General features: G+C 40.8%; 1 protein-coding gene across 3 annotated transcripts in view; it reads right to left on the reverse strand.

Annotated features, from left to right (window-relative positions):
- The window catches only part of LOC124798693 (Sjoegren syndrome nuclear autoantigen 1 homolog), a 51,809-nt gene that overhangs the window by 8,458 nt on the left and 21,367 nt on the right, over positions 1-21,984 (reverse strand). For all 3 annotated transcript variants that reach the window (XM_047262202.1, XM_047262204.1, XM_047262203.1), the window contains exon 2: positions 20,013-20,212. In XM_047262202.1, coding sequence (XP_047118158.1) covers positions 20,013-20,212 — 200 coding nt within the window. The remainder of the gene's footprint in view (positions 1-20,012; positions 20,213-21,984) is intronic.

A 21,984-nucleotide genomic window follows, 5' to 3' on the forward strand; every position in this document is an offset into this window, starting at 1 on the left:
GAAGTTTCATCGTGCCAGGCTCCCGACGCATCGGCACGCAAACTCTTTATCGAGGTGTCGGTTCGGTCGCACCGGTTAAAACTGCAAGTAGATACAGGTGCGGCAGTTTCGTTGTTCAATGCACAAACTTATTCCGACCTTGGATCGCCCCCGTTGGCGCCAGTTTACCGGCGTCTATGTGGTTATGGTAAACAGTTCATTCCCCTACTGGGTCAATTCACTACCGACGTGACTTACAAATCAGTCACTCGGCCTATTACTTTTATTGTTGTCAGTGATACGAGCTCCGCTAACCTTTTTGGCCTGGATGCCTTTCAAGCTTTCGGTTTTTCTATCACTGACACCATACAGTTGGTCTCTGAAGACGTTCCCTATAAATCATTGGAATCTTTGATCTCAGACTTTCCCGATGTTTTTGAGGAGGGGCTGGGGCGTGTTTCAGATTTTGAAGCTCACTTAACGTTGAAGGCGTCGGCTCGCCCGCGTTTTCTACGCGCGAGGCAGATCCCCTTGGCTCTCCGCCCTCAGGTAAAGGAAGAGCTAGACCGGCTGACAGCCCTAGGGGTCGTTCTTCCCATTTCTTCCAGTGAGTGGGCTTCGCCCCTCGTTATTGTAAGGAAGCCCTCAGGAAAATTATGTCTTTGTGGCGATTTCAAGGCCACCATTAATTCCCAATTGGTGGTGGACACCTATCCTTTGCCCTCGTGCTGATGAATTGTTCTCCGCCGTGGCGGGAGGCCAATATTTTTCGAAAATCGATCTGTCGGAGGCTTATAATCAGATACCACTTGATGAGGACTCCAAACGGCTGGCGGTCGTCAACACCCCGTTTGGCCTTTACCAATACCAGCGGTTGGCCTTTGGCATATCCAGTGCCCCGGCGATATTCCAGCGTTACCTTGAGCATGTCACGTCAACAATCCCTCATTGTATTAATTACCTGGATGACATAATTGTCACAGGCCGCAGCACGAAGGAACACTTGCACAACCTTCCCACCCTCTTTCTCAAATTCAGGTCTGTGGGCTTGCGTTGCAACCTGCATAAGTCAACCTTCTTCCAACCGTCCATTGAGTATGTGGGCTACACCATCTCTCGGCACGGCATTCAGCCACTAGGAAGTTTGGTTCAAGGTATCGTCAACCCTCCTCGACCCGCTTCGCTGAAAGAATTACAAGCTTTTTTAGGCAAAATAGCCTATTACCACCGGTTCATTCCCAGGGCTTCCACTATAGCCCACCCCCCTGTACTGCCTTCTGCACAAGGGTGTTCCTTTTGATTGGTCGCCTGCATGCGAGCGAGCGTTCACCTCGTTGAAGGGCCTCCTCACGTCAGCCCCTTGTTTGGCTACTTTTGATCCCCATAAGCCGTTGGTCCTAGCTACAGATGCTTCGCAGTAAGGGGTGGGGGCGGTCCTGGCCCATCGCAACGCAGATGGTTCTGAGCAACCACTGGCGTTTGCGTCAAAAACGCTTAGTCCCGCGCAGGCCCATTACTCCCAGGTGGAAAAAGAGGCTATGGCCATTGTCTACGCTGTTACCAAGTTTCACCCTTTCTTGTTTGGCACGAAGTTTCAGTTAATCACTGACCATAAGCCGTTAATATCGTTAGTTGGCCCCGCCTCTCAGATTCCGGATAGGGGGGCCCACAGACTACAGCGCTGGGCCTTGTTCCTCTCTAAGTACCATTATGACATTCATTTTCGCCCTACAGGACAGCATGCCAACGCCGACGCTCTTTCCCGTCTTCCGGTGGGCCCGGATCCTACGTTCGATCGAGAGGAGATTATGTGTTTTCATTTGGATGTGGCGTCCCGCCAAGCGGTTGATGGCTTCCTGATAACTAGTTCTCGAGTCGCCAGGGAAACGGCAGCTGACACGGTTCTCCGGCAAGTAGTTCGCCTCATTCAGCAGGGGTGGTCATCCCGCCCTCCGGGCCGGGCCTCGGACCCTCTTCGTAATTATTTTATTCTACGAGACCGCCTCTCGGTCTTGGAAGGAGTTCTCCTTCTGGCTACCGATGATACAGCTCCTCGCGTGGTTGTTCCTGCAAGTTTACGAAGGGAGGTCCTCACGTTATTACATGCGGGGCACTGGGGTGTTTCCCGTACTAAAACCTTGGCTCGCAGACATGTGTACTGGCCCGGTATTGACAGAGAAATTGAGCACTTGGTGGCTGCCTGTTCCCAGTGTGCGAGCCAACAAGCATCTCCCAGGGCAGCATTCGCTTCATGGCCGCCGGCAATCCAAGCATGGGAACGTGTTCACATCGATTTTGCGGGCCCGTTTCTCAATGGCTTTTGGCTCATTGTAATTGATGCTTATTCCAGATTCCCATATATGGTTCGCTGCTCCTCAACCACTTCAGAAGTTGCAATCCAGGCACTAGCAAAAATCTTTTCTGTGGAAGGTCTGCCAATCACCCTGATCTCGGACAATGAACCGCAGTTTATTTCGCAGACCTTCCAGGATTTTTGTAGGCGCTTCAGTATTCGGCACGTTTGCTTTCCCCCCTTCCATCCACAATCGAATGGGGAAGCCGAGCGCATGGTGCGCACATTTAAGACGCAGATGAAAAAGTATGTGCACGAATTTCCTGCGGAGGAAGCATTGACATTTTTCTTGGCGGCATACCGGACCACACCAATGGGAGAACGCAGCCCTGCAGAGCTCCTCCATGGGCGTCAACCTAGGACTCTGCTGCACCTCCTCCGGCCTGGTCCTCGCCAGTCTTCACAAAACGGAGTACCTGGCTTTCCACTGGGTATGTCGGTCTGGGCCCGTGGGTTTGGGCGCAATCCACGTTGGATACTGGTGGTGGTCCTGCGCCGAAATGGCCACTGGCTCTATACCTTGCAGGCGGGGTACCGGGTGGTACATAGTCACCAAAATCAGCCACGTCCACGTTCGGGCATCCACCCTCCGACCTCTCGGACACCGGCTTCCCCATTGCCGGCACCTGTGTTGGTTTCACAGGGGACGTTACCTCCTCTCCCCGCTGTGACTCTGCCGCACTGCGATGGTTCTCAGCCTTGGCAGCCTCCAGTAGCTTCAGCACCGGCATCGCCATCGTTCGAGATGCCCCAGCAAGAGCCGGCTCCCCTAGCAGGCCCGGTTTCTCAGGAGGCTGGTTCACCTGTGGTCGTCCCTTCCCCATCGTCCCCACCACTGGGTCTTGCCCCTCCCGAGGTGGAACAGGGTCTGGAGTTAGACAGCTTGTTGCCCGTTCTGTCCCGGGCTCCGGTTGTGGGACGACGGGGGCCTCTTCGTGTGGGTCACTTCCAGCCATATTCGAAGGTTCCAGCTCGAGGGTTGGCAGATCCCCTCGACTCCAGCCATCCAATGGATGTGGAGGTCATCGCTCCTGCCCGACACTCCACCTTCCGACGCAGTGGATCACAGTGGCTTCACCCCCCGAAGGAGGAGGAGTGCAGTAGCCACCAGAAAGATCGCGGGAGGCGCACATTGGCACGGCGCGTCACGGACGGTAGTTGCCGCAAGTAGAGTCCCGTCCACTAGAGGACACGCGAGAATTCGGATGCGACCTCTGCCGGCATAACAACAACAACAACTCCGGCAGCACGGGCCGTGCCCAGTCAGTGAACATCGGGCATGCCTAGGACACAGTCCCGGTCTACGCTAAGTGAAGTGCGACGTAAACGTGAACAGTGTTACTACACACAGATAAGATAGTGAATCAAAGCTCAGGAAGAAGAAATAAAAGCTTTGTGGGTTACCAATGACACTGTAATTTTGTCAAAGATGGCAAAGACTTGCAAGCATTGTTGAAAGTATGAATAGTGCCTTGAAAAGTCCGAGAGATGGCATCACCTGCATGTATTGAGGTCGTATTTAGTTAATAGCATCTTTGGAAAGAACGCATACCAAGTTTCAGCCATATTGGTCTATTTCTTTGTGTTTGGCATTCATGTGAAACAAGGAGGTCAAGTGATTGTCCAAAAAAACGGACGAAACAGAATTTCGTGTGGTGATTAAACATTACTTTATGAAAGGCAAAATGCCTCAGGAGACTAAAGAGAAGCTTGATAAACATTACGGTGACTCTGCACCATCGATTAGAACAGATTATAAGTGGTTTCAAAATTTTCGGAGTGGCCATATGGGCACAAGTGATCTGGATGCACTGTGGAGGTTACGACTCCAGAAATCATTGATAAAATCCATGATATGGTGATGGATGACAGAAGAGTTAAGGTGTGTGAGATTGCTAATGAATGGGTACATAATATTTTGCATAAACATTCGGACATGAAAACAAATCCGCAAGATGAGTTTCGCGACTGCTCGCGCTTGACCAAAAATGGAATCGTCTGAAGTGTTGCAAGGATGGTTTGCAGCTGTTCAGGAAGAATCTGTGGGACTTTAAGCATCATTTCGTCACTGTGGATGAAATATGGATACATTACTATACTCCTGAGACCAAGAACAATCTAAACAATGGGTTACCAAGGGAGAATCTGCACCAAGAAAGGCAAAGACCATTCCTTCTGCCAGAAAGGTTATAGCGACTGTCTTTTTGGATCTGCAAGGGATAGCTATTTTGCAGTCTTGGCTAATTCCTATTATTCGGAAGGGATCAACAAATTAGAACGGAGCTCGATGAAGTGTGTATAAGTCTAAAAGGAGACTATGTCAAAAAATATAAAAAGTTTACCCCAAACAAGTAAGTAGTTTTTATTTTGCACGGACTTTTCAAATGCACCTCGTATGCATCACTCTAGGGGAACAATGTGCACCCTCACATCTTCTTACCAATGAATTTTACTTGCAGCTAAACTATAAAAAAGATGGATTTAGATTTAAAGTTATAGGTATTCTGCAGGGATGTTATTTTTATTTTGCATGTGGTGAGCTATATCAAGGGGCAACACACCTTCAACATGAGATGGCAATTGCAGCAGTTTTGCAAGAAGAAATATCTGCCTCAGCATGGAAATGCATATTCTGTCATTCGCCAGTGTGGCTTGGAGATGGATGGATATATGAGCACTAGAAGCCGGTTACCATAAATTAAATGAACTTTGTTTTTCATTCATATACTGGATAGTGAACCAAGCAAGTTAATGTAATCTGGTTAATGTATGCATTGGTGAAGAAAATATACAAGCTGGTAGCTCAATAGGATTCTCACAAGTTATTGTGCAGAAATGTGGTATAATAAGTCTGTATTTTAAAGCAATTATAATAGGAGAATAAGTTTGAGAAGGGTCTAAGGGCACAACAGTCGCACATAAAGGTAAGGAATATACTTATCACTGTGAATATTACACTTCAGATTACAAGATGAATATAAAAAAGTAAGAAAAAGGTAATGGAATGTTGACAAATTAAATCAGGTGACACTGATAGAATCCTATTGGGAAGTGAGACGGTGAAGAAAGTTAATGAAGTTTGCTATTTTGCCAGCAAAATAACTGATATAGTGAAAGTAGAGAAGACATACAACAAGAGATACATTTATTAACATCAAATATAAATTTAAGTGCTCGGAAGTATTTTCTGAAGGTATCTGTATAGATTGTAGTATTGTACAGAAGTGAAATGTGGGCGATAAGCAGCTCAGACAAGAAAGGTGCAGAAGCTTTGAAATGTGGTATTAGAGGGGAGGACTGAATAATTAATAAGATATGAAATGAATCGAGGAAAAAATAAATTTATGGCACAACTTGAATAAAAAAGAGATTGGCTGGTTCGACACATTCTGAGGCATCATCACCACTGATACGACATCCCTTTGTGAGCCTTGGCCTTCTGTTTAGTGCTGAACTCTACCAATTATGAAATCCAGTTTTCCTTATGTCTTCTCACACCCTAGCTTCGGTCTTCCAACTCTCCAGGTTCCTTCAGGCACTGCATTGAGGATCTTCATCATTCTTTCATTTGCTCTCAGTACATGTTCTGGCCTTTTAATCTTAGTGTAACTGACAATATCCGGTTCATTGTATAGACTATATAATTTGTAGTTGAATTTCCTCCTCAAAATCTTTGTTTCAAATATGTGAAGTTACTTTTCACTGAATTTTGTTAATGTCTATGTTTCACAATTAAAACTTCATATATCATAATTGTAATTTTCCTGGAAAGCAATTTACATTTCAGATGTATTCTGCAACAGTAGTATGCATGTTAAGCACTGCTAGACTGTTTTAAAACTGATTTGAAGTTAAAAGTTTTACGATATAGACTGGAAATATTAGTCAGAAGTCGGACTAAAGTACGATCATCTTTACCGTCTGGGCAAATAACAGGATTTTGATGCATGTGACAGAAAAGTGAATTGTATGATTACTGATTTGTGATGGGACTTGGCCTTCATGATGCTCAATAGTCACGAACATCAAAGGACACAGAAAGAGACTGATCGCTGACATAAACTCGATTATTAGTCTTGAGTAGGCCACAACGAAACACAATCATGAAGAAATTGCAATTTTGTCATGTTGTCAGAAGTTAACGTCAGGGTCAGAATTACTGATATTAACACATGCAATTCCTTGAATGACATATTGGTGTGTGTGCTCAGCGTGGGGACAAACCATAAACCTTAATTCAACTTTAATTTTCCGTGTCGCCTACATCATTGCGTGGACATTTAAAGTGTGTCCGTGAAATTAACTGATTATTCTGATAACATAAAACTGCCAAGTGAATTAGTGATAATTTAAATGTGTACAGCAATAATTTAACACCAAAATTACGAAGCATTCTGAACACTACTCAAGGGTATGTTATCTCTGGAGTTACGTCATGCAGTTGTTGAATACGCGACGTAGCGATGCCTTGACGACGGAATAATAATAAACAACTTAATATCCTCGCAAAATTCATAATGTGGCCTCGGCTTGGGTGATGCTTCAAGACACTATTTGTTAATGTTCGAATAACCATTCTCAAACCGGGCATAAGAACTATCATCAGCAATTTGTGTAAACTGAAGGGTCTGTTGCGAACACAGCAAGGGACTTTTGGTTATTTCAGGTCAATGAAGGCATCACATTATCGAATGGTGCAGTCACTACATTTATAATGTGAAGATCGACAGACAATGAACACAATTGTTTTCATTACAAGCAAGGGCGGCGCACACACTCCAGTGTGCTGCTCCATCGAGACAGTGATATCATTTTAGAGATACAGTATCTGAAAGTAACCAAACCACGCAAGGAGTTTCTTTTTTGTCGTGATCGATGGACGCCGTTCCACATCATCTCAACTGGGACACCCATCACCATCGAGCCGATAGAGAGCAGCGCCACAGTACCCTCCACAATGCAGCTGAGGCAGAGATATATATTTATGAAATCAGTAGACAGAAGATAACTGTGTGCAGTTACAAGCAGACACAACCAGGCAATGCTATCACCATAAGGATCACTGAAGTCTTGCCTGCCTGGCCTGTAATACATCATAAAGTTATCTCCAGTGTTGGCACAACACTGCTACACTCCACTGGGTGGGGTTCTGTCTACATTAATAGTTTCACAGTCTGCTGTGGGTGACACTCAGGCCACTGCATCAGAAACCACAGTCACCTCCAACTACAGCGAGCACAGGAATTCTATTCTGGCATGCCATGAGGCAAAATATGAGGCATGTTTTCTTAAGCAAGAGCTGATTTTATATCAAAGAAACACAATTGCATTTTAAAAAACAATTTTGATATTACGTAAAAGCCCATACCTCAATCTACTACTCAACATAATTCTGACCAAAGTTTTAAGACAATAATCATAATGAGCAACCAACTTCTGAATTCCTTTCTTACAAAAATGTCACATCTGATTTTCCAGCCACTACTGATAGCTGTTGTATCACTATCATAAAAACTGCCTAAATGTTTTTTCAAGTGTAGGAGCAAGTGATTGTCACTGGGCACTAGGTCACAGCTATACCAAGGACGATCAATTCCAAACACAGCCTACTCGCTCAGTTTTACATGCTTCTGCATGCATGAGCATGAGCTTCCGTAATTCATACGGTTTTCTCTATGAAATTCTCTCATCTGCCAATGAGTTTCTGTAGGTGAATCACTGTATTTCAAGCTAAGCGAGATTTTCAATTAACTGGGGAATCTTAAATAAGAACAAACAGCTGTTAACTCGGACAGATGCTTCCTTTATGGCATCTTTAGGCATCCAATAAATGTAAGTATTCAGCACACATGCACAGATCATCAATTTCAGCACAGCAGGGAGAGGGGAGGGGGGGGGGGGGGAGCCAAAAGCCAGTAACACAAAGTATGATGGATGATGGTTTGGGCCCCACAGGATACAATGCATTTTCTCAACTCCAATTTATTGAGGGATGTTTGAGCAGTAACTGCTACTTCAGATTCTGCCATAATTCAGTAGGACAATGATGAGTCACAAGGGGTGACGAATGTGCAAACATTATTTGAAGAATGACAGGTACAATTGTTCCTCTAGCCAGAAAGTATGCCTGGGACCTATTGAACATGTTATTTATCAGTAATTTCTTGGTCATGGTTGTCCACCAACTACTGCTGGACTCACATAAAAACCATATGAAGATACAGATACCAAAAAAGCTTATAGTTTTTTGATTCCACACCATGATATTTAAGTATGATGATATTACATGAAATAAATAGTGAAAAGGATAGTTGAAATTGATGTAACACACTGACTGCCACAAGGGCACCTCCGGCCACAGCAGAGCATCACACCAGATGCAATGTGTCAGGTGTGGAGGTGAAACATCCATCACTATGGATGTGGAAGTCAACATGTTAAAAATAATAAAGCATGAGGGGTGTCCAGAAATTAGCCTCCTTCAGGCTATAAACAAAATACTGGCATAGTTCAATAAAATTTCATTATTTATTTACAGAAACTTGCAATTTTGATTCTCAGTTCTCAGTCAACAATATACAATAACTTTGTTGTAGTCCTTCTTGGAGGGGGAGGGGGTGTAAGGAGACAAACACAAATGAAAAAAAATACAGAAGACTGGGCTGAATGCATGGATGTAAAACAAATACATAACACAAAGTTGCCCTATTCCGTTAGCAGTGGCCAAAGTAGGAGGGGTTACAACCTGAATAATATTTTTCCGTCTGAATATATTGCTCAACAAACCATTAAGCATATTGCAGAACCATTCCCTTGAACACAACACTGAGCTCTCATACATATTGTAAAACCAGTTGTAAGACCAGAAAATTGTATTCAGAGGAACAGGTCAACTTCAAAACAGCTTATCGTGACCATTTTTTCTCAGAACTTGAAGTCGTAATAGTCAGGTCTGATCCAGAGAATTGATTTTTTGAATTTTTAAAGAGTATCTCATAAACACATCCCAGGAGGCTGTAGGACTGGATAATTGTGTGGACTTGATAATGATTCAAACATGCTCCTTGAGAGCTATGAACATCTCCTTGAAAACGATCCATTCTTGAAAGAGAGAATACAAATAGGACAATTTACCCAAGCCATATCATCACGAACAAAAAAAATGGTGTAATCTTCTTGAAAGTTCTAACATTGAACATAGTAATCGACAAGCCTGGAAATTATCAATACACCTTAAGTGGTTCTACAGTTTCGCCCTCAGGAGTGAACAAAGTCACTCCTGACCAAACAGCACACCAACTGCTGTTGAATGACAAAAAGAACAAGTAACAAAACCTTAATGATGCAAAGAGGAGAATGAAAATCTTTGTACTCCATTCACAAGTGAAGAACTGAGAACTGCTGTTCATCAGGTAAAAAGTAATGAAGCTGCAGCCTTGTATGACATGAGACTGGAGCAAATAAATAACTTTTGCCCCGTAACTATTAATTGGATCCTAAAACTGATGTCGTCAGGTATAAAGCAAAAGCTGTGACACTGTTTAAACCAGGCAAAGAACTGAGTAACTCAAAGAACTTCAGATATGTATCACTTCTGTGCCATCTATTTAATATTTTGGAGAGAATGAATTTCTAAATGAATTTCCGAGTCTGTTGACAGGAACATCATTAAAGATTAGGTAAGTCATGTACTAGCCAGATACTTAATTTAACCCAGTACATTGAGGAAAAGTATGAAAGAAAGCAGAGTACAGGAGTTGCCTTTATTGATCTTACAGCTGATTATGATACCATGAATCATAAGAAACTAACAAAGAGGCTATACACAACAACAATTAAGAACTACTGGCTGACAGTTTATTCAGTGTTTACTGCAAACGGCAATGTTTTGTCAGTCTAAATAACAAAATGAGCCAATGGAGAATGCAGAAGAATGGCCTTCCCCAGAGAAGTGTGCTGGCTCCGATATTATATAACATATACACCAATGTTCAGCTACGTAATACTGGAACCCGGTCCTTCATCCATGTAGGTGACAAGCTGTTGCTGTTCACGGAGCGACATTTGAAGAAACAGATTACAAGCTAACATCTGCTCTTGAAGAATTTGCTATCTATTATGACAACAACTGCTTGAAACCCAATCTGGATAAAACTCAAGTGTGCACATCCCACCCATGCAATAAGGAGGCAAGAAAGCAGCTTAACATCACCTGAAAAGGACACAGTTTAAATGACTGTGTTCTCCCCCAGCACCTAGGGTTAAAACTAGAGATCATGCCGTAACTTACAAACAAATGCACCAGGAACAGTTTCTTCCACAAACTGACAGACACAAGAGGGGGAGCACCGTTGAGCGTCCTCCACACATTCAGTCTTGTTCTATGTTTCTCTGCTGTGGAATAAGCAGCACAGGTTTGGAGGAACTCTGCACATGCTGATCAAGTTGATACGACTCTTCATGGGACAACTGCATAGTCAAAGGTTGCCTACGACCAACACCATATATTAAGACATTTCCACTCATTAAGTAGCACCTTCATATGTAATAAGCCAGTCTGCAGCAGAAAGTGAGAAGAAGAAGCAAGAAACAGATCCACATAATCCATTGCTTGGAATTCATTCTTATCCGTCACAATTGGAATGCAGGAAAATCTTCCTCCTCACCACAGCACCAACACCAGCTCCAATTTCAACATAAGCTCACTGAACTGAGCTGTAGCGAAAAAAGTCTCCCGGAGGATTATGGACAGCAAAAGAGAAGTTACCGTCAGGTTGCCATCTCCAGTACAGGACTTGGAAGACCCTAAACAAATTGAGAACAGGGGTGAAAGATGCAAGACTAATTTGAAGTGGGGTATCAGCAATGATGAGCTTTGTGAGTGTGAGACAAGGCAGGGCTCTGAACAGTTGTTAGTTTGCAGTAATCTGAGCAAAACCTGAGGCATGGAAGACTTGTTTGCAGCAAATGACTATGCCGTTTTGGCTGTTGAAAATTGGACTCATGAAGTGTGAAATTCACTCTCATTAATATTAGATTAGGTTGTATTTTAGCATCTTTAATTTTTACTCAGACAAATGAGAGAAACTTTTTTGGAAACATTTACTTTACTACAGATTCAGATATATGTATTGATCACATTTATTAACAAGTTGACAAATGCACTATGCATAGAATTCTGTCGTATGGAAGTTTTGGAACCTAACAACCAAACAACTTGTGTTACTATGAATGTTTTGTGACAATCTTATGCAAAACACTTTGAAAAAGTGTGGAAATTTGCCCAACAGTTTAGATATCACAAATTTTCAGTTTTCTGTACCAATTTGTTGCTGTTAGCAGATGGTCAGCCACTTTTGTTTAATCATGAACGATCCAATGGCACACAATACCTTCACTCATCACATTTGGTCAGTATACAGCACACATTCCATGATGAATGTCATTAGCTTCAGTAATTTTGTCCACTGAAAACCATGTTATAGAACAGATTTCACTTTTGGGGAGATTTTCAGTTGCAACATTCATTTTGCACAGCTACTTCAGGGAATGAAAAGCAATGTGGTTTGCTCACTATCACAACTCTAAGCACACTGACATACTGCATGAGTCAGTGTAGTGATTGTTCCATTCCCCCACCACTTCACATGGTATATGAAAATGGAGAATTACTTTTGGTTGGGCGTCATAGTGGACACTTAAGTGCAGTTGATGCAAGGGGTTGGTAATATCCATTTGCAGTTACCCATGGGTAAAGTATTGCTGTGGCAGAAACAGCTGTATGATTCCATACTACACATATTTGCACATACCACCCCTAATAACTTGTAGCTCTGTAGTAGCCTTATTACTTTTCTGCAGACTTTAGCCATTTGCTTAAGACATTCTGTAGTATAAAATGAATATGCAACATAGTGAGACAGATTACATAATGAAAATGAATTACAACAGTTATGGTAATGGCCACTGATAAGGGGCATCTAATATAGAGAGATATGATGACAATGGACGTTACAGAATGCAAGCCCAAGTTAAATCTCTGACTGGTTGTTGCTACTGTAGCTGTTCAATAAATAAATGTCAGTTACTTTAATATTCTGTTACAGGGAAACTGTATTATGTGGACTAAAGAAACTTGTGATGAGTCCCACAGCTCTTCTTAGGCTCTACCCCCTCCTCCCTCCTGCTCTCTCTCTTCCTCTTCTTTTGCATTAATTCGACCTGGTATGGGTCCCTTACCTGACTGCTGTTGCAGCCCACAACCCGGAATTATTTTATGGGAACTGAACTCTTTGCTGATAAATTACCTGCACAGACAGTACCAATATGATTCTGAAATGAAGAAGTATCACACATATTGCTTTATTTTCTTCTTTCAACCTCTTTTTCTAATATTAAAACTATCTTCAACATTTAAACCAAGATTTTACCCATTATGACAGACCGATATACTTGTAATTTTCCCAGTAAAATGATAAACAAAGCATTTTTAAATCATTCTTGTCAGCTGGAATTCTTAGGCAGTCAGCTGTATCAAATAAGATTAGATTAGATTAGGTGTACTTTCTCTTCCATATATTCATAATCAGGAGATTCTCAAGGAAATTGTAGAACACATCATAAAACAAGAAAACATAATACTTACATGTATATCTGATATATTCCAGCCAGCTGTCCTGATATTTGCTTTTTATATGTGCAATATGATGTCAATGTCAGAACTCTGTCTTTGGATTTACATATGGCTGTCAAATCATTCAGTTGTGCAGTACAGTGAACAACAGAAGAGGAGTACATAGGAAATATATATTTTGCAAACTCATTTTATGTTCACATAAGTAAAGAACACACTACTGACAGAAATATTTATTTCAAGGGATGTAGAGCTGTCTTACTATCTGACAATGTTTGAAGCATTTAAAATCAAGTAGTCACAGCAAAAAGCTCTACTGGAATTGAGATACATACACCTGACTGACATGAACTGAAATCTGGACATGAAGTGACATACGGATGATGGAAGATAAAAGTTCTATGATTCTGGAACCAGTATAAATTGTAGGCCCTGCACATAAACTGCAGAAATAAATGGTTCAAATGGCTCTGAGCACTATGGGACTTAACATCTATGGTCATCAGTCCCCTAGAACTTAGAACTACTTAAACCTAACTAATCTAAGGACATCACACAACACCCAGTCATCACAAGGCAGAGAAAATCCCTGACCCCACCGGGAATCGAACCCGGGTGCGGGGAAGCGAGAACGCTACCGCACGACCACGAGCTGCTGACTGCATAAATAGGACAGCTGACTGGAATATGACAAACATATATTATTAACATAAAACATACTAAAAATGATATGATGGATTCACAAACATGGTACAAATGAATGAATTTAGAAAAATTACTGCATTTATGGGATTATGACATATGTCATAAAAGTAAAGAATTGATGATTTAAGTTCAGTCTGGAAATGTAATAATAAAAACAACAGAAGGAACCATAAGGAATATCAACATAATCTGCAATACAGGTTAGAGCTGGAATCGTGAAATGTGAACGCATTTCACATATCAGTGACCAATACATGGTTGTGGCAACGAAGATTACCAAAGTACAAAGGACAACTGAAACAAGCAGAAGGAAATGTATGTTCAGTAAACCAAATCAGTAACATTCAGTTGTATCATAGCTTAATACGGAACTTGAAACTTTCAGCACAGGGCAGGAGCATGTAGAGGAACTATGGCTCAAGTTTACAAGAATAATTGACCAGATGTTGGATAAATATGTCCCATTACAACAGTCCACAGTGTACAGTCACTGCAAAGAAACAGAGATTACTGCAAAACATATGTAAAACAAAGCACGTGACAATAGATAGAGTGATGCTGAATGAAATGCGTTTGGCTGTCGAGAGAAATGTGTGATGCCTGCAATGACTACCATAGCAGAAAAGTAGCAAATGATTTTTCACAAAACCCAGAGATATTCTGGTCATTTGCAAAGGCTGCTAGTGGCACCAGAGTTAGTGTCCAGCCCTAGTGAATGTGACAGGAACTGAAATTGAGGATAACAAAGCAAAAGCTGTATGCTTAATTCCATTTTCAAATGTTGCTTTACAAATGTAAACCCAGGAGAATTGCCTCAATTTAATACTTGCACCACTGAAAGGATGAACGAAATAAGTATTAGTGTCAGTGGTGTTGAGAAACAGCTGAAGTCATTATGACTGAACAAATCTCCAGGGCCCAATGGAATCCCTATTAGATTTTGTATTGAATTTGTGGCTGAGATTGGCCCTCTTCTAACTATAATCTATCATAGATCCCTCAAGCAAAAAAACTTGCTCAGTTCTTGGAAAAAAAAGTACAGGTGACACCCATCTACAAGAAGGGTAGTAGAAGTGATCCACAAAACTACCATTCACTATCCTATCTTATAACATATTCTGAGCTCAAATATAATGAGGTATCTTGAACAGAATGACTTCCTACAAGCCAGCCAGACCTGATTCCGAAAACATCGATCATGTGAAACCCAACTTGTGCTTTTCTCAAGCCTTATTGAAATCTTTGGATCAAGACAGTCAGATAGGTGCATTATTTCTTGATTTCCTAAAAGCATTTGACTCAGTACCACCCCTATGCTTACTGTCAAAAGTGTGATCATAAGAAGGAGTATCAAGGGAAATTCATTACTGGATTGAGAACTTTTTGGTAGGGAGGACACAACATGTTATCTTGGATGGAGAGTCATCGTCAGATATAGAAGTAACTTTGGGTATACCCCCAGAAAGTGTGTTGGAACCCTTGCAGTTCATGTTGTACATTAATGATCTTGCATTACTAACACCAGGCTTTTTTTGGATGATGCAGTTATCTGTAATGAAATACTGTCTGACAGAAGCTGCATAAATATTCAGTCAGACCTTGATAAGATTTCAAAATGGAGCAAAGACTAGAAACTTCCTTTAAATGTTCACAAATGTTAAATTTATCATTTCACAAAACAAAACAAAAAACATGTGGTATCCTATGACTATAACATCAATGCGTCAGTGCTGGAATCGGCCAACTCATACAAAAACTTGGGTGTAACACTTTGTGGGGATATGAAATGGAATGATCACATAGGCTCAGTTGGGGTAAAGCAGGTGGCAGACTTTGGTTTCTTGGTAGAATAGTGGGGAAGTGCATTCAGTCTACAAATAAGATTGCTTACAAATCACTGGTGTGACCAACCCTAGAATAGTGCTCAAGTGTGCGGGACCTATACCAAATAGGTCTAAGAGGGGATATTGAACATATACAGAGAAGGGCAGCACGAATTGTCACAGGTTTGTTTAATGTGTGAGAAAGTGTCACATAGATACTGAAGGAACTGAATTAGTAGACTGTTGAAGTAAACTATCCCAAGAAAGTCTGTTAACAAAGTTTCAAAAATTGGATTAAATAGATGACACTAGGAATATACTACAACTGCCTACCGTATTTACTCGAGTCTAAGCCGCACTCGAATCTAAGCCACACCTGAAAAATGAGACTCGAAATCAAGGAAAAAAAAATTTCCCGAATCTAAGCCGCACCTGAAATTTGAGACTCTAAATTCAAGGGGAGAGAAAAGCTTTAGGCAGCATCTCCAAATCGAAACAAAGTTGGTCCACTGTAATATGAGACAATTTAGGTCGAATGAATGACGATACAGCTACAGTAGTTTGGTTCGAGTCGTAAGCTTAGCAGTTAAGCTTTACCAGGTAGCCATTGCTATGCGTCAGGCGCTCCGTCCGTATTTATACGGGTACCCTTCCTTTTTCACGTGCTTCGTCTGGTTTGAATTGATTGCTTATTTTTCTTTGATCTGATAAGCGCAGTTTTCTTTGTTATAGGTGTTTGCGTCACACGCTGAAATGGATTACTGTACTGTGTCATGCATTGTTTGTCGTACTCTGATACTGCGCATTTACGGCCTGTCGCCGATCGCGGCATGGCTTGCTTTTGAGCGCGCTACTGCCGCTTACAAATAAAAAAAAAGAAAAAGAGAGAGAGAGAGGAATCGTCTCATTAGCGAAACAATGGCAAGAGACTGCTACTTCTTGTTACTCACACTGCTGCTTTCTTTGATAATTATTAACAAGAACCAAATAATAGACTGCGTATGATAGAAGATGTTCTGAACGAGAGTTTAGCGAAAAATTTTCTCCGTTTGAAAATCTTTGCAGGCGCCTCTTTAGTACATTGCATTCTGCACAGAAATTAGAGTCATCTTAGATTTAAAAATCTAGCCAATTGCCTCGCTTCATTTCTGACTGTATCACTGTTTAGCATAAGAATAATACGGATATAAACATGACATGATATGTACATTCTTCCGCGTTTGCTGTTGTCTCACTCTAGTTTTGTGGTTTATTTCGCAGACAGGATTTAAATGAGATAGTAGCAAACACGAAACAATACATGGCAAAATGTTTATATTCGTATTATTCTTATGGTGACGAGAATACTGCATGTGATTCACAATTTATAAAAGTTCGTATTAGCAACCATCTCTTCTCACAGATAGGAAAAAATTCAGAACGTAGAGTTGGCCATATTGACAAACATCCTAAACATTCTTGCCAGTCGGGTTTTCGTAGTACATTGAAATGCTGCTACATTCGAAGATGAACAGTACGGAATTAGTATTTACTTCGTTGGATAATGTATGAAAATTCAGTGGTCGAAACTCGGCGCGGAGAAAAACCTTTTTTTTTTTTAATTTATTTACTGACGCAGAGGTTTTGGCGCCAGTATTTATGTTTGTGCCTACAAAGCATGCTTGTGTAGCGCCACATATATTCGACGGCAGAACTAAGTTGTGGCGGCACCCACCGACATTTTTAAGAACTTCCGCTTGCTTTGCACTCGATTCTAAGCCGCAGGCGGTTTTTTGGATTACAAAAACCGGAAAAAAAGTGCGGCTTAGATTCGAGTAAATACGGTACGTATTGCTCACATAGAGATCATGAGGATAAGATTAGAACAATTACTGCTTGCACAGAGGCATTCAATCAATCATTTTTCCCGCACTCCGTATGCGAATGAAATGAGAAGAAACCCTAATAGCCGGAACTACGGGATGTACCATCTGCCATGCACCTCACGGGGATTTGCAGAGTATAGATATACAGGGTGGTCCATCTGAAGTTTTGGATGAGATTATCTCTAAAATTATACATCGGGTAAAAATAGTGGGTAAGACAAGTTCGTAATCTCAGATGGGGACATCAAATGATACTACATGTGACCCCCAGCCCCCACTCCCTTGGGTGGGACAACTTGCAAATCTTAAATAGAAACCCCCATTTTTTATTGCCAATTCGGATTCTCCATAAAAAAAGTAATAAAGTTTTGTCTGAAACATTTTTTAAAACCATTGACAGATGCGCTGAAATCGAGAAACATAAAATTGGGGAAGAACTCTGATTTATTTAGAATGATCCGAGAAGGACGCATCAAATCAATACAAAATGTGCACCAATCTCGTTAGGGAACTCTTCACAATTGCATTACTCACCCCACTGTGGCCAAACTGCGAACTATGGCTCAGTATAAATTTGGTGCAATGTGATCAGACGTCACTTCACTTTCAGATTGTGAACCGTAAACATCAACTGACAAAAGTAAATTATTCTTTAGCGAAACATGGCTCACTATTCTCCTACAGAGATTGTTGATATGATGTTAATTTTAGGTGAATGCCATAACAATTATGCTGCAGCCGCACAATTGTATGTGGATCGTTTCCCGAACAGATGACATCCAAGCGAAAACATTATTTGAAATTGCACTCAATGAGCTCGAAATGGATACATGCACCATCCACCTCGTCATCGCGAATACAATGAAAATGACGCTCGTACCCTTACCATTCTCACCTGTGTTCAACTGGATCCCGAAATCATTAGTCGTGCAATTTAGAGACAAACTGGAATACTGAAATCAACTGTTTTGGGGATTTTTAAAGCACATAAATATCATGCATATCATATCACACTGACACAGGCATTAACGCCGAAAGATATGCAAATATACGATTTTTTTAGATTCGTAGTGTTTACCGATGAAGCCACATTCAAAAACAACGGTGGATTAAATCGTCAAGATTGTCATTATTGGTCCCCTGTCAATCCACACTGGCACAGATCCGTTGACAATCAACACAAATGGTCGTTAATGGTCTGGTGTGGAATTTTAAATGGTTACTTGATAGGACCATATTTTTTTGACCGAAGTGTTACTGGGGAAACTTATTTACAACTTCTCTGTGATGATTTGTTGGAGCTGATGGAAGATGTTGATTTAGAAACTAGGCAATGAATGTGGTCCAACAGGGCAGAGCAGCTCCCCATTATGCAAAGATTTGCAGAACATTTTAAATTTACGGTACCCTGGTCAGTGAATAGGATGCGGCGGACCAATTCAGTGGCCTCCACGTTCACCAGACCTAACATATCTTGATTTTTTTCTTGTGGGTTTATTTAAAAATTATTGCTTATGAAAGACAGCCCACAACCCGAAACGGTATGGAGCAATGCATTCGAAGAGCAAGTGCAACCATACCACAGGATGTGCTGCTCAAAACTGTGGACAACTTTCGCAGATGATTGACTTTATGCAGTGAAGCAAATGGGGATAATTTTGAACAATTTCTTCACGGCTAATTTCATTAATCAAGCACCCCAACATGTGAGAGGCAAGGGAACTCATGCTAATGAAACACCCCAACATGTGAGAGGCAAGGGGACTCACACTAATGAAACATTCCATGGCAACATGACTCTACTATATACATGTCATTGTTCCTGCGTAATGCTAAAAGTAGGATACAGTACATTTTGTACAAAAATAGCTTAATTTGACATAACGAAAGAACTGGTGCACATTTTTTATTGATTTGATGCGTCATTCTCACATAATTATAAATAAATCAGAGTTCTTCCCCAATTTTACTTTTTTTCTTGATTTCAGTGCCATCTATCAATGGTTTAAAAAAATGTTTCAGACAAAAGTTGCTTACCTTTTTATGGAGAATCTGAATCTGCAATAAAAAAAATGAGTGTTTCCATTTAAGATTTAAAAGTTGCCCCCCGCCCCACCCAAGGGGGTGAGGGCTGGAGGTCACATATAGTATCATTTGATGCCCCCCTTTGACCTTACTAACTTGTCTTACCCACTATTTTTACCCAATGCATAGTTTGTGAGATAATCTCATCCGAAACTTCAGATGGACCATCCTGTAGATGTAGAAGGAGCTGTAGATGCAAGACGTGTGGGTTCGTAGAATTCCACAGATTTCTGACATTACTCAAGTTCTCTCTCTTTTTCTGACAAGTACCACGTATAGCCAGATTTAATTTAAAATTAAACATTGCTTGTGAAATAAATAAATAAAAATAAACCCGACGTCAAAAATTATAGTATCTGAGTGATGAATCACTACTGTGTTTCAGCTTATATGTGCGATGCTCGATTTTATCAGTATCTTATCTGTAGATTTTAATCTATTTAATTCACACTGCAGTGTTCGTAAGATTTTACTTACATTGAATTTCTGGCCTACCACAAAAATTATGAACTGTACCTACAAAATTAAATATGCAGAAATTATGAGAATTTACAAAAACTGTCACTTACCTTAACATATGCGCCTTCCGTTTCACTTATTGTTTTGTCAAGTGCATTTCTCTTTGCTATTTTGTCATCTAGTACTTGATTTATTCGTGAAAGATCAGAAGATAGCTTCTTTAGTTCTTTTTCTTTTAAACATTTTTCCTCTTCTGCCTTGTCTATTTGTAACTGGAGCTCCCCTCTAGTTCTCTTCAATTCTTCTAAGCCTTCAACAAATATACAGATACTGTAATTTTTTGCATCTATAATATTAGCATTGTTTTATAATTTTGATATGCAATCTTCAATAATTTTGCAGCTTGTTATACTGACAATAGCCTAAAATATTTGTAACCGGTTAAAAAATACCATTTTCATCTCTTAGTTACAACCATCTTCTCTAAAACCGCTTACGCATCTCTCTGCCTTTATATGAAAAATTACTGTATAAAGAAAACTGATTAAATACTGGTACATAAAACAATACACGCCCATCATAAGTTTCACGAGATTCCAATACTTAAACACAGTCTGCTTACAACAAAAGAGTGACTGATCAAGAAATCACATAATTCGGATTCATTTTAATGAAATTACTCGTGTCCTATCTCTCTTTGTGACAAACATCACGTATACTAATGAAGGAGGTGGAGGTGGTGGAGAACCAAAAGAAAACAGAACGTTTCATGAAAACAAATTATGATAAGTTAGCAATGTTTCAAGAATAAGATGAATCAACATCTACATATCTACTCACCCAATATAGTGTTTTGTGACTTTCTCCTATTACCATAGATAAGAGATCATTGAAAGGGAAATGAAAGCTGGATCGCAGTAGTAGCTGCAAGCTGTATTACATAGTGCCTTTTACAAACATGTTTTTGAAGTCAAAGAGCTGCTGACTTGTGTAACATTTAGCGGGAATCTATCAGAGTGGATTGAAAGTAATGCTGCACATCAGGTATAACTTGTTAGAGTAACCCTGACCTTGGCAATACAAGTATGAGGTAATGAGAAAAAGGCAGGAAAGAAAGATCAGCAGCAGTCCTCCCAATTAAAAGTCCAATGTCCTCCCACTGTGCCACCTTGCTCAGTCCTGAGATGATGGTGAGGTAATGTTTGATAAGGCCAATTACATGAAGAACAACAATCTGCAGGTAGTTTTTTTTTTTTAATTGTGAAAAGATTCTGTTGAAGTAAAGGGCACAAGTAAATGTTCAGAGACATAGGGAACACTGCACAGAGCATAGAAACATCTCTAAATGATAGATATCTTTCACCATTCAGGCATGCTGATACGGCATTTTCAGGGCAATGTGTATGTGCAACAACATAACACCACCACCGATGCCACATGGAGCATGTTGTTATGAATGACAACAGGAGTTATCTGCTTCTCTTGACAAAGCAGCTCCATAATTCACATGGTAAAGTATATGATACTGTGCATGGATGATACACTTTTCAAATGTCAATGCCTGTACAAAGTTGAAAATACTGACAAATGGCTAAAAACAGCAGAGGTTAACTTAGGCTATTACATGGGATTTGACAGAGACTTTCCGAAAAGGGACAATGACTGTTAATAGTCCCGAGCATACCATTAAGCACTATGTTAATACAAATTAACTACGGAAGGATGAAATACCAAGGAGAAGCTGACCTGGTGGAGGATCCGTTTAAGTTCCTGATAAATGTAGGAACACCTGGAGAAATACTGAGCCGATAACAATGCTAGAAGATGGTTTGAAGAACGGCAAACCCACATTCACAGTATTTGGAGATATAGTAAAAGCTTTTGAATACTGACTGTAACAAGGTGATCAGGAATAAAATGTAAAGAGTAAAAAGTTATAAACAACTTGTGCAGGAACCAGACAGTGTAGTTTTAAGAGTCCACTGACATGTAATGGAAACAGAAGTAAAATGAGTGATATAGAGTTGTAACCTGTCCCCCATGTTAGTCAATCCGTGCATTAAACAAATAGTGAAACAAACA

The sequence above is a fragment of the Schistocerca piceifrons genome, chromosome 5 (genome assembly GCF_021461385.2).
Source record: "Schistocerca piceifrons isolate TAMUIC-IGC-003096 chromosome 5, iqSchPice1.1, whole genome shotgun sequence".
In the NCBI taxonomy this organism is placed as follows: Eukaryota; Metazoa; Arthropoda; class Insecta; order Orthoptera; family Acrididae; genus Schistocerca; species Schistocerca piceifrons.